The sequence below is a fragment of the Lichenostomus cassidix genome, chromosome 4 (assembly GCF_008360975.1).
Source record: "Lichenostomus cassidix isolate B80296 chromosome 4, HeHo_3.0, whole genome shotgun sequence".
In the NCBI taxonomy this organism is placed as follows: domain Eukaryota; kingdom Metazoa; phylum Chordata; class Aves; order Passeriformes; family Meliphagidae; genus Lichenostomus; species Lichenostomus cassidix.
Window position 1 is genome coordinate 9,230,600 of NC_139484.1, and position 14,363 is coordinate 9,244,962.

Here is a 14,363-nt window from a genome sequence, read left to right on the forward strand (position 1 = left end):
CACTATGTCTTAGATAGTTCTTCTTCCTGTTTGTGTGGGTGTGGGCCTGCATCTGTGTGAATGTGATACTCTTCAAACTCATGGTCTGGAAAGCTGGCACTATAAATACACTTTTACTTTCATTTCAGCAACCTGAGACTTACTTTTGAAACCCAAGTATCTTCATTACTGTAAATTTTCTGGCTTTTTTTAATTGGAGTTCAATGCCAAATATACTATATACATGGCACAAGATAAACTGGTTGTTTAGATCTTGTCAGGTTCTGCAGCTTGGCTGAATTGTTAAAGTCACCCCCATTTTAGACATTTTGTGATATCCTTTACTGTGGCAATCTCTTCTTTGTACTTTTGCATATCAAGATGTCCTCACTGAAATAATACATATTAACTCTGCCCTTTTTCAGTGTAACAGGAGAGAGGAACCTGAGAACAAAGCCCACCTCAATTTCTTGGTATGAACTGTTGATCATGGCAATCAGCATGTTGAGCAGAACCACAACCATTGTTACATTGTATATGCCATAAAGAACATAACCAATGTTCTCTATGAACTTGTGATCGTATTTGAGGACAACAGAGGTTACTTCAGACAAGCCAAATATTGACCAAAATAAGGTCTTGAAACTTTCTTCCACTCTGTAGGAAAAAAAAAAGAGGAAGGCATAATTACTAACTACACAGATAAATATATAAGTTGTGTTTACAGTGACCGATAAACAACTTCAATTACTTTTCCTGTGAATTAAGTTTGTAGAGCACTGATCAGAACAACAAGCATGCAAGGAAGCATTTTTCACACCACTTTCCATTTGTCCTCTGTGCTCCACCTATCCATCACAGCTAATAGAGTTGTAACAATACATGCAGAACAACAGGAACTAGAAAGGTATTTTATATCAAGTAATATTTTCTTGCAATTGGCTGCCCACAAGTCTTCGTGATTGAAATAACATATAGGTTACAATTACTTTAGGCTGAAATGAAAGCTTCCATTATACAAACAGGGAACAACTGGTCTTTTGTATTCTGCTTTCTAAGGTGTTCATTTTGATTTTAATGCTAGGAGAGAGCACACAATATGTCACAGACTTTGTAACCCGAGTGAAAAATTTGGAAGTTTCATATTGGCTTTTTACTTAAAATGAAACCTCATACTTACGTTGTAAAGGCCGGGTTTAGTTTAGCTCCAAGGTAGTAGGAATACAGTATGAACATTCCAATCATAAATGCAAGAAATACCATAATAAAAAGGACCATAAACTTGAAGATGTCCTTAACAGTCCTTCCAAGTGAGATCTGCAAGGGCCCAAAACTCTCATTTGCAGGCAGGATATATGCAATCCGAGAAAAGCTGAGAACAACAGCAATTGCATAAAGGCCTTCAGATATTATCTGAGGATCAGATGGGAGCCATTTATCTCTAGCTGGAAGATACAAAATACAGGGGTTACTCATTTATCACAATGTTGAGGAATAAACCTTGATAGGATTTTTCCATTAACATGTCTGAATTTAGTTGAGACAAATATTTGAAGAGTCTAATAGTTGCTGCTCTATTCCTATTTCATTTAAGTCACAAATGATGAATATGAGTTATATTACCGTTTGCTAGAAGAAAAGTGACTTGAAGAAACATGACATTTTCTTCTACAGTTTGCATTTTAACCTGAACCATAGAATAACTAATTCCTCATTGCTTTTGTTAACATGCCTGTATATTGGCAATCCTAATAAGCACTGTGCTAAAGCCAGAAAATTTAATCCTATTTGGTGTTTCATTGATGGTAAGTTAAGTGTTGGCTGATGAACAATTTCATTCATTAATCAAACCAAGCTTTTGCTTTTTGCAGGATATAACTTAGTTCCCATAGTGATCATAAAGATTTTTGCCAATTACCTCAAAAGAAATAGGATTGTAGGTTTTACACACAACGTGCACAGAAACAATTGAGTTATCCAGAAATTCATAAATTACTATGTGAATTCATGCACCATCTTAGCAGAGCAGCACTAAGTTAAAATGTGTTTTATATCAAAATGCCATGTGTTTTTAAATGTGTATTTAAATATGCAAAAGTTCAGATTGGTTATATTGCAATTAAGGTAAGTAACAAAACCAAGTGTGCTGTTAAAATATATTGAAGCTCACAAAGCACATCTTAAAATACAGTCAGCAGCATTACTTGTGTTGCAAATACAGATTCATCACACCTTTAATGACACTTTCTGCACTGCAATAAGTATTTAATACTTTTATTCTACTTAAGCAGACCTTTAAAGGGCCAGCACCCTCCCTCCAGGAGGAAATGCTGATAGATGTTTATGAATATGAGTAACTATCAAACAACTGAACAAAAAAAAAAAAACACATCAACATTTTATCTGTTGTGCAATTAGTCAAGAATAAAACGTCACTTGTAAATATTTAAAATCAAGGAGGTCAAATTTAGCTTTAGGGTAAAGAGAGGCTTCTAAAAGCTAGTGCATCCTTCAAGCTTTCCTATGTTCAAATCTGTTTTGCAGAAAAACTAAACTTACCATAAGTAAAATATTCAATTTCTGGAGGAAGTGTGACCTCAGAGAGATCATTCTCCTCAATGTAGTTGTCCACATACTGTTGTGCTTTCGTGGCCTGAAGGAATGCCAGGAGCCTGGCTGTGAAAGCAGCAATGAAAATGGACAGCATCCCAAAATCCAAAACATTCCATAACTGCAAGATGTATTCCCTGGGTCCTTCCAGCCACAGCTCTTTGCATTCTGACCACATCATACCTGCAACAAGAAAAAGCACAGCAATGTTTGCCAAATTGTTTTCATTTAAATTCCCTGCATTCTCCCATTTCATGGAAGAGGGTAATACCACTGGAGCAAAAATTCACTTATTTGCAGTATCACAGCATCATCATCCCCCTTGACTAAGGTTATTCTCTCTTGCTTTTAACAGGGTTGATCAAATAGCAAGGTATTAATTGAGATTAATTAATGGAAATAAAGTTCAGACATCACCATATAGGGTAGAGCAGAGCCTTGACTTTGCAGTGAAAGTATTGTGGCCTAACAAGAAAACTTCTGTAATTCCAAAGGAGGAAAAACAAAGCGTAGGAAAAAAATGTCCTCTTACTTTTTTTACCATTTAACATTCCTAAAACACTTGTGGATGAGAAGGTTTCATTTTTCCACAGGAACACAAGTACCCAACAACACAGATGACCTAGTGTGACTAGCACAGGTCTTTCTCGTGAGAACATTTTGCTGTGTTTTATAAACAAAGATAAAGTTTGGATGTTTTTGCAAACAGGGTCTCAAGATTTGGGCAGTTCAGGCCTGGCCAATTGGGCCTAGGGGGAGGTTTTTGACTGACCAATCTGGGTGACCTGTGAAAAGTCTATATATATGGAAATCAAAATAATAAAGTCTCTCTTTTCTTGCCTGAGAACCTGGGTTTCTACTTTTCTGCTAGCGGCTCAACAGCGACAACCTGGGCTTCTCTCCTTCCTTTAAGAATTTCTATGTGCAGGAAAACAGATGACAATAAGATGGAGGGGCAATATACCTACCAAGAACCCACACCATGATCAGCATTTCTGTCCAGGTGAACTGGGTGGTCTTCACCCTGAAGATCTGCTTGGGGTAATCAGTAACAGTGACATTTGGCAGCGTCGTTATGCCCTCAAATCTGTCTGAAGCATTGAACACCAGCAGGCCTAGGAAAATAATGAAGGATGCTGCATGTGCCACAAATTTCATAAATGGGCTTCGAAGAATTCTTCCAAGCTGCAAAGGCAGAATGAAAGCAGTCACTCAGTTTTTTCAGAGAAACATCAAGCATTCCAGAAGCATAGATGGGCACTCAGAGCTCAGGACAGCCAGAAACCTCATTCTTGAAGGATATTTTTCAAAGAGCACTCAACTGAGATGCTTTGTCACTTCAGACAAAAGCCTCCCACAGGGAGCCTCATGGAGTATGTTGTCCTGTTAATGAGTGCTCATGTTATTCCATAAACTCTAGATGGCAATATTTATGGGGAAACACTCCAAGGAATTGCAAATGTGCAATGGCAGTGACCAGAAAGAGTTTGTAAAGCAAGCCCAGGGAAAGATGTATTATTAAAATTTCCAACTAGCAAAACACTTTCCCTACCAACAAGAGTTACTACTATTAGCTTGTTTATGACTACAGCTCTAGGAAAAATGAGTTGTTTTCTTATCTCTGGTTTACTATATTCCATCCACAGGACAAATGCTCAGAGTACCTGTGTCTATTAAAAATAATGACTGTTCCACAAAATGGACAAAAAAAAAAAGATCAGAAATATTACTGATTTTCAAATAAATTCAGCAGGTTTAATTCACATCTGCACCTGGTAAAAGCACCAAACAGCAGCAGCAGGGGCAGTCTGTCTGAACCAGAAGAGGGGACCAGCTGCTTCCAGAAGACCACACTAGCTTTCTTATTTCAAGGAATTGTTTTCCTTGAAATTTGGGTCTGCAACTATGAACTAAGCAGACCAGCACACATTAAACTGTATTTACTACCTGGACAAACAATCTCAGGCTCCCTTCCTGCTCCTGACCTTTAGAAAGCATTTTGTAATTGCAATATCCAACAACTGACCTGAATGTATAGCACAGCACTTTTATTTGACATGAGCACTAGGAAAAACATCAGATGTTTCTGCTACTGGGAATTAGAGCTCAAGGACAAATGCCACTTTTCCATATTAGACACCAGCTCAAAATATATTAATATGTTCCTATTATATGGAGTTTTGAGTAATATATTTACTAAAGATATTAATGGAAAGTGACATTTCAGAGAATAATGAGAGTAACTTTCATAAAGGTTTCTCTTCAAAGTAAATACATATGTAACCCAGAGAAAAGATCAAGTCTCCTTCAAGCATGTAGGAGATGAGAAAAACCTTATCCTCTTTGAGATGAACTAAAAGAGTGAAATATAAAAGAAAGTAATGTTTCTTTGCTTGACACTTGTTAAGGAAATAAAACTAAAAGACCACATTCAGCACACGGGTAAATGTACTATAAAATTTTTTAAAATGTCAGTGCAACAGAGAAATCTTCGTTCATCTGATTTACCAAAGATCTGTCAATAACTTCATTTGCAAAAAATTCACTTGCTACAGACCATCAGGATTTCAAAGAAACTGCTGCTCCTTTCCTTGTGAGATCAGGAAAGGTGGGAGCATCCTTACACTTTTCACATAGTTTTAAAAGGTAAGAGTTTACAGCTATGCTCTTCTACAAATATACCCTGCTACATGGTTGGAATGATGCATTTAATTTAATTTCTGCTGTATGGTTCAGCTGGCAAACAGACCTCCTAGGGCTGGGATAACAAATATTTTAGTTAAGATTAAGTTCTGCATCAGTAAAGTCAACAGATGTTCTGCTAATGGTTTATATGGGAACAGCATGAGACCTTAAGATGCCACCAGAGGAGACTTAATAAAGAATCTGAGTGGTGACTTTCAAAAATCCATGTTACTAATACATATGTATTAAATAGCAGAGACTGTGAGCTGAGCACAACCTAGGGAAATTTAAAAAAGAAAAAAAGCTCTCAGAGAAGGCTATTTTTTTTCCTTAATCTTAGCACTAATTTATATTCATACTCCATCACAAAGGTGGTCCCCTCCTTACAGTGCAAATTAAAAAAAAAAAACATAGCATCTTTTGGTTCAAGATTAGGGATTGCTAAAAATATCATTAATTAGTTAAAATTTGGAAGCAGCAGAAATTGCACGTTGACTGCCAGAAAAGGAACAACAGCTCCAGAACAGCACAAGACACGTAATTTATAAAATTCAGTACCCTGCTACATGGTGCAATCCAATAACCAATGGCTAGAAAGGGAAGGCCCAATGCCACAACCAGCACAACCAGACACTTGATAGCTATGGTCTGCTCCCGTAATCCTGAGAGATTTTCATACCAGATAGTCAGTAGCTGTTGCTGACAGTTTGGATGGGCCACAAACTGCAAAGAAAAAAGAAAGAAAACCAAGACATGCTATCATTAATAAGAAGAGTTACATAACTGCTATATACACAGTCATGATGAGCTTAGGGTCTAAATTAACACCAGATATTTAAGAACCATATTTTTTTCTCACTTCCTTTAAAACAAAGGTTAATAACTAAAGAAGAAACTGGCACATCACAAAGGCATGAGGGACACCAATTAAGCAAAAGAGTGAACAGCCTGGTTATCACAGAAGTTTGAAGAAATCTGGTAATATACTTGTCAGTAACTATTAAATCACCAAAAAGAAGGCTAGCTGTTTCACAAAAAAGAGTTTGAAAATAAACCTGATAACTGATAACTTGTGTTGGGTTAAGAGTGAGATTTTCTATCAGTTGGTTATACTCTAGAAAAAAAGGATAAAAATACTGTAAACCTTGGATACCCATTTTATTATCCCTTGTACTCTGCAGAGATCATTATATACTACATACAATGTTGTTTGCCAGGTCTTGCATGCAAAACTCTATTAATATTCCAAATCTTATTTAAAAGTGCATAGAGTAGTACAACAGGACAGACTTCTAAAAGAAAATCAAATTAAATCAATGGCAATGAAAACAAGGAACCTTAGGCCTCTCAAGAAGAGCAATCTGAAACTGCTGCATGAACTTTAAAAAGGGAGGCAATCTTCATACTTTAATTTACTTTGCTGTAAAATTAAAGTCCCTAAGCATTTTGGTGTGTGATGCATTAAGCAGTTAGTTCACATATTAATGCAGTTTGTACACAAAGTGGAATGGCCAAGAGAAATAAAGAGATTGTAAAGAAGTCCTTTAAGAAATTAATGTTGACTCAACCTGCTTCTGTTCTTTTTATGAGGCTGTCACCTTTGAAGCTTATGTGCCATAAAAACTGCCAGCCTGGCCCATTTGAGAAGAACAGATTGGGTTTTTGTGTGTTTGTGCATTCTGACATATGCCCCCAGTCTCTTCTTTTGCTAAGATAAATTTCATTGTCAACTCAGGACATCAAAGGGACAAATCCCACAGCAGATTAACTGTGGACAAAGGCAGGAAAGTAAACAATTATTTCAAATTACAAAGACATTTTTAAAATCAGGCTTAAAACTGTAGAGAAGACGAGAGAAGAAACACCCACATCATTCCTTCTATTACCAGAGGGAATGGGAAGAAACAGTAAAGGAGCTTTAAGGAACTTTGCTCAGCCCATGGGAATAAGCCCATGGGCCCTGTGGCACCTCATCCAGAGCTCTGTGCTGCTGGTTTATTCCTCCTGGTCTATCAGCATTTTGATCTGACACTAAGACGAGATCTGCCTGGCTATAATTTTCCAAAAAAACAAAAGAACGGGAAGATTTAGTGAATAAGATGCCAACAGTTATGGGCAAGTTCTTCTCTGGCAGTGAGTCTAAAGGCTCTTGAGAGGATCTTAGCAACTTATTTAACTGCTGGCAAATGCACAATGGGCACCACTTCCAAGCCCTCGGAGCGAGCTGTGTCACTTCTCATCCATAAAAGCTCTGAAATTCATCCTTCTTCTCTCAGTCTTTACTGAAATATTTCAGCTTGTGATTATGTTGGTTTTATTTTCAGCAACTTTACACTATGCCCACCCCTGTTGCATGTGTGTCTGTATTACCTGTACTTGTCTGCAGTTTCATCTCCTCCAGGGACAGTAGTTCACATCACATTTTACCTACTGCCCACATCACCCTACAACCTTGTTCTTCCTGTATTTCTCTTCATTCTACTTTCTTTGCAGTTTCTCACTTTTCATTACATACATTGAACTTACTATCTCATGTATCCAATACTTTCAGCTCCAATCCAAACCCCAGTGAACAAAAATGATACATGAGCACAACATCTGCTCACTAAAAGAAAAAATATCCCAATTTTAATGTAGCTGCTTTTCCAAGCATAATTGACAGTAACACTTTTGATGTTTTCAGTTTCATGACCATGACCAAGTCATCAGTATGTACATATTTTTCCGTTTGACTCGGAGTGATTATGTTATTTATTTTTACCATCATAATGGTTGAGTTTAGATGGAGCAAGAACAGATCCTGGCACACTCTGATACACAAGCACACAACATACAAAGAGAATTTTGTGTCTTCTTTCTTATCTATCGATTCAAATCTTCAGTGTTTGAAAATTAAATCCTGTGATTTTATTCCAACTCTTACTGATTTCAGTTGGAAATTCCAGCCTGATTTTTATCTCTGCAAAAACTGCAGATTAGTTGGCCCAGTGTCAGCTCATCTCTGGAATTTTGTTGGCAATCTAAAGACAGAGTTGAGACACAAAACTAAAAGCACTATTGCAGCAGTAATTCAGCATACAGAGCAAGACTAATTATTCTTTTTGGTTTAGTTTTTTTTTTCCCCCTTTAATTCCCTTAGTCCTTCACTACTGGGGCTGCAGTTTCAGTCTGAACGTTAGCTTCCAAATCACATCATGTTTAAAAGATGGGATCCACTTTGGTGCAGTACCTAGGGCATAAAGTGCAAGAGTTTCATTACTAATAGAATTAAAAACCCTGTTTCCCCAGCAGTGAGGTTCTCAGCACATTCGATTCTTGTCACATGTTTTTTCCTGCCTCTCCTCCCTCTGAAAAGGGCATACAGCTCATTAACTATTTCATGGATCTGCAGTTTGGCTGTGCTGTTGGCAACAGGGAACTGACCTTGATGGACCTGACCTGGAAGCACAGCCAGAAATATAAGGAAATAGACCACATCCTTACCTGCTTCCTATGGTTAGAGGGGTTGAAATAATGCCATGTGGAGTTCCTACATCTGAATCTGTTCCAGTCAGGATATCACTATAATCTGTCACAGCTGTGATGGAGCAAATCCCAGCATCAAAGGACCACCACAGCAGAGGCATTTCCTGACTCAGTCTCTGCCCTGCACTGTGTAATGGCCACTTACAGAGAACAGCACATGTATGAATATGGTAACAACTCTGCACTATCTATTTCCTCCCACAAAGACCACTACTCTTGTAGGTTCTGAACTGTATTTGTCATGAATTGCAGCCAGCACTCTGAGTTTCTCTCTTGCAAGAGAAAAGAACAAGTTTGCTATGAGGAATTCTCTCTTTTTTTTTTTCTCACTATTTAGATTTCTGTTCTTCTTAACAGATCTGTGTGGCCCTTTGCTCAGCAGTGCATTTCATCAGTGACAACAAACTCATAAAAGAAAACCACAGCCCTCAGCATAAAAGCTGAGATGCGAGTCTCAACAAAATTAAAATGCAAGAGCATAAAGAATGTATACGATATTTAGATACTACAGCATGCTTATGCACTTTGATCTTTTTCCCCGTTCCATTCTTTAAATTAATTTAATGCTTGTATATATTTACCTTGATTTTTGGTAATTAATATGCATTGATCTGCTATAGACCAATTCTATACTGGAAATTATGATTTGCTGCTTGGTATTTGTGTTTACAATTTTTGTTATTAATTTTTTGGGGCCGTCATAAACACCAGCTATCCCCAGTTGTTCTGGCAGGGTGCTTACAATTCATTTTACGTGGCAGGTTGGCTCAAGAAGTGGCCACAGATGACAGGGTTATTTATTCTGAGAGACACAAGGCTTCTTGTGGAGATGATGAAACTATTATGGCTGTAAGTAATGGAAGTGACGCTAATCATGTAAATAGGTAGTTGTAAATAATACATAGGCACTGCTGTATTTCCTGGGTCCTCTCACAACAGGACACAGTTTTAACTATTTTCTGTGCTAGGCTAGTGTGGGATCTTGAGCAGCAACACAATGAAAACTACAACTAAAGAATATGCATTTATGTCAAATATGTGATGCACAGCTCCATTTTTCAAACATTCATTCATTCATTCACAAAATAACTGTTCATTACAAACTCCTTTGAGAGAGGCATCCACTGAAAATGCTTGCCAAAACACCGGTACAAACATGAAGAACTGAAATGAACTGATCAACCAGCCACAGACATATTCCATGCATTTTCAGGGCTGAGTTTCAAAATATTTTTTAAAGGAACACACACAGTAAATCATGTGGAATTCTTCACTACAAAACACATCTGCAGATGAGCTATTCATGGGATGAAATCAACACTTTCACCAACACAGCCTTCTCTTTGGATTAGGTATTATTACATTGACTGACAGAAAGACACAGCCCGAGTGTCACTGAGTGAAAACCTGGCTCCATTGAAATACCTTTTGGATTAATCAGGAGAAGGATCTGACCAACTGTGCAAAGCCTTGCTAGGACACCTGATTGATGTCATTAAAATCTCTTGCCACTTCTCAGCGGTGGGAAGTAGATTAAACTAAACTACTTCATTACAGTGCCCTTCTGCCTGTTGAGAGTCTTCATTACTCACGCCACATCTCAGTTGTGCATCTGACCACGGGTTCACAACACCTGCAGAAGGAGGTGGCACTGCCCTCCCACCACAGTGTCTGAGAGCACTGGCTGTGAGGAGTTACCTTTTTGACTTCGTACTTGATGGCCAGCTTCACACGGCTCAGTGACGCTCGGTGTCTCTGTGCTTCCACTGGCTCCGCGTTCAAATCCCCGTTCAGAATGGCCTCCACTTCCTCCGAGTCCCGGCACAGATCCAGGACACCGACCACAAAGTCCTTGCACTGCATGGACAGCTTGCGATAGTCATTCTGGAACACAAGGGGTACAGCAAATGGCCTGTGACAAACATGCTTAAGAGCCAATGGCAGGGAATAAAGGACTTGTACAAGTTCCTAAAAATGAAGCAGTTGATTTTTGCTGTGTCAAGTTAGGAGTGTATCGGACATTACAGAATTTTTGTACAGGAGAATCATTCATTCTCTGACACAAGGTGGACACTCGAACAGGAGCTGTTTAACAGAGCATGGGAACATGACATAGTAGTGTGATGAAAATAACCTGGATGGGCAACAAGGGGCAGCTGAAAATAGAAGAATTGCACAAACAAAGCAGGACCAGTATTATTGAAAAAGTAACTTCATTCTTGCAAAAACTTTGCTGACAACTAATGAAATAATTCCCTCCCAGGCTTCAAATATATTTCAGCTCTTTCTACACTGCTAAAACGAGTAGTCATTACTCTGATGTATATCAGATACATTTCCTCCTTTTTCCTTTTCCACCCTCTGCTTCCCACTTATGTTTGGAACTGCTCAGAGCCAATAATGGGTACAGTGGGTTACAAAGTAACTGCACAGAATAACTCCAGTACAAACATGGACACCAGCATTGTGGGCAAAACTCCCCAAATTTCCTGCTGAGCAACTCAGAAACCAGCTTCTTGAAAGGCCTGTTCAAAGACAGCAGGCAGCTGGGTTATCCTCTAAGAGATGTTTCCACTGACAGTGCTGCTGAGCTAACAAGAGAGACACTTCTGACAACTTCAGCCCTTTTATGTGAGAGCACTGTCCACCTGTCCCTTCCTCCCCTTCACTTCCATGTCTGTATCTCTCACAAACCATTCCTTTTATGATTATTACTTTCAGCTCCATCATGCTTGCTCTCACTCCATCATCTTTCCCTTCCTTTACTGCTAGAATCAACAGCTCTGCTGGCATTACCTTCTCAAAGCACACAAAGCAATGAATCATTTTCTGCTATTAAAAACACCCCACTCTTCCAATTCAGATTCTTTTCAGAACTAGTCTTTACTCTTTCTAGCTTTCCTCAGCCTACTTCAACACCTCAACACAGCTTATGTAACTCTTTGAGGTGCTACCTTTAAACATTTCAGTTGCTCATATAACTTGACATCACAAAGATTTGCATTTCTCTAATCTCCTTCCTCCTCTGACAAAACATTTGTGGCTGCATTTCAGAATTTTTAGCTAACTTTGTAAAGCATGCACATCTGAAGCTTTGCTTTTACTTTTGTTTATACTTCTATTTGTCTCCCACCACCTCTGTGACATTACCTATAAGCTCTTGTCTTGGTCTCTCCTTCAGCAGAAACCTTGGTCTTCATTTTTGTGTCCCTGTCCTCTCAGAGAGATTTCTAGAACTTCCATATCTGAGATATAGCCTCTGATTTCCTCACATGAGGCTAGAGCTGGAGGAGGAAACTTGATGGAATTTGCCAATTTTACCCTCAGAGCCCAACTAGAAACAGCACATCCACCTTTTTCAATTACTGCACAGCTTTTCTTCATTTTTTTTCCCCCATCAGGCCATCAAAACACTAGTTTGAGTCCTCCATCTCTCCATTTTTGTGTGTTTTACTGTTCATTCCCAGACACTGCCTTTACAAAATCACTTTTTTGGGTACAGATTTTCCCTTAGAGGTACCTGTCTTCTCAAAAATGCTTCCTTACTGCTTCTGCCCTCATAATTTTCTTATTTAATCTCTTATATTTTTCCTGAAACCCTCACTTTTTCCTCCTTTCCTAAGTAATTTTAGTTCCTTGTACTGCTAGTTTTGCTCAATTTTCAGCTGAGCATCTATAAAACAGGACACAGGTACAAATGTGCTCTCTCAGTAGTTTCAAATTATACTGGGAAATGATGGGAGGAGAGGCTGCATAGGACAACTGCAAGAATCAGCCATCAATCCCACAGGTCAGATTCAGATATGAATCAAAATGAAACATTACTGGAGACAAACAAATACAACTAGAAATTCTGTTATTACACAAGACTAACATCCCAGATACAGACTTGGAAACAACCAGTCCTAATCATAGACCTAAACAGGATCCTGTTACTTCCTTTGGTCATAGAGGCCAAATTAATACAAGTTGTCATAGAACCAACAGGATGTAGGGTTATTTTAGATTTGTTTTTGGTAACCAAGGAGAACAGGACAGAAGAGCGAATTATAAAAATAATACTGGGATGCATGATTAAATTCAGTAAAGGGATCAGCAAGCCTGTGTATGACCAAGATGTAGGACTTTGAAAAGGCAAAATCTCATAAAAAAGGTTAATCTAGGGAGCGAAACATACTTGCAAGCGTGGAGGTCTGAATGCAGATAAGCCTTTTAAGTAAAATGTGATTAGATCTCAGACTCTACAAAGATAATAAATTAGCACAGGAAGATTCCAGTATGGTGGCTAGAAGAGCAGCAGTCAAAAAAATCCCAAACAAACCAACAAGGAGGAGCAGTCTTTCATTACAGTCTAGTCAAGAAAAAGTTTCATCACAGAGGCCAAATCTGTAAGAATAAACTGCTAGAATTCAGTTCACTGGAGAATATAAGGCAAAGCACAAAGAGGCAAGATAATGTAAAAAGAAGATGGGGATTTTATCCATTGAAAGCAAAGGAATGACTGAAGACAATCTAGTAAAGCTAAAAACAATACCATGCCTTCAGTTTACTGTAGTCCTATGTTCTTAACATTGTTCATATTGTTTTCACAATAGAATTCTTAAATATTGGTGAGAACTTGAAAACTCTTCATAAAACATCCAATTTTAAGCAAGAGTTGCTTACAAATTTCACTACAGCTAAAGGAAGCATTTACAGAAATTGCTGAGCAAAAACCATGCTAATTATCAGGCACAGCTTAATTTTATTTCAACTGAAATAAAATTGGTAACCAACTTTTCTCTAACACTATAAAGTAGCTTTAAATCCACTATTTGAAGTACATGGGAGGATACACTTACTGCAGTGACTTCAGTAGTAACACAACATAAGAGAAACTACATCCTTTCTCACCTGAATTTGCAGGCACTTCTAACTTTACAAGAAAAAAAAAAAGTGTTTGGTTCAGTATCATTTGTATCTGTCCTGCAGTCAAAAATGGCATCTTAATAAGATTTAATAAAGTTTAGTTTAGATGGTTTTGTATTATTCAAGTGCTCTATGCTATTACATAACACAACCCAAATTTAGTCCTCATATGAATAACCATGGGTTGTCCAGTTGCAGGGAGAGGTTTCAATTACAAAGTGTTTTCTCATTCTTTTGCTAATTGTGAGGAAATAGAAGAAAAAATAGTGGACTTCTAAGAGTTAGGAAATAACAAGAGTTATTTCCATGCTTTGCATGTTTGTTTGCTACACAAATGAGTTACCCAGATTTCTTCTAATAGCAGTAGAGTAACAGTACAAACTTGAATAACATGTTTATTGATTGGATTGGTAGATACACCACTTGCTTATAAAATTTATGCTTATTTCCAGATAAAATTAAAGATATTATGGATAAGGTTTTATTCTGTCAATTTTAAGGATTAAAACCTACATTACAACCTAAGGATTACAGCCTACATTATTCACAAATGCTGTTATGAGAACTGAAAACCAGTATGTGTATTCTTAATATCCCTCTCTGGCTTTGAATCTTGCACTAGCAAAACTTGTCAGATTTCCCTCTCCAGGTCTTTA

At 37.9% G+C, this 14,363-nt stretch overlaps 1 protein-coding gene across 1 annotated transcript in view; it reads right to left on the reverse strand.

The window, feature by feature from the left end:
* Positions 1 to 14,363, reverse strand: part of TRPC3 (transient receptor potential cation channel subfamily C member 3) — a 34,426-nt gene that overhangs the window by 5,783 nt on the left and 14,280 nt on the right. The window contains exons 3-8 of the mRNA XM_085057812.1: positions 10,498 to 10,683; positions 5,833 to 5,997; positions 3,558 to 3,774; positions 2,539 to 2,772; positions 1,160 to 1,424; positions 441 to 636 (exon numbers count right to left, since the gene is read on the reverse strand). Coding sequence (XP_084913938.1) covers positions 441 to 636; positions 1,160 to 1,424; positions 2,539 to 2,772; positions 3,558 to 3,774; positions 5,833 to 5,997; positions 10,498 to 10,683 — 1,263 coding nt within the window. The remainder of the gene's footprint in view (positions 1 to 440; positions 637 to 1,159; positions 1,425 to 2,538; positions 2,773 to 3,557; positions 3,775 to 5,832; positions 5,998 to 10,497; positions 10,684 to 14,363) is intronic.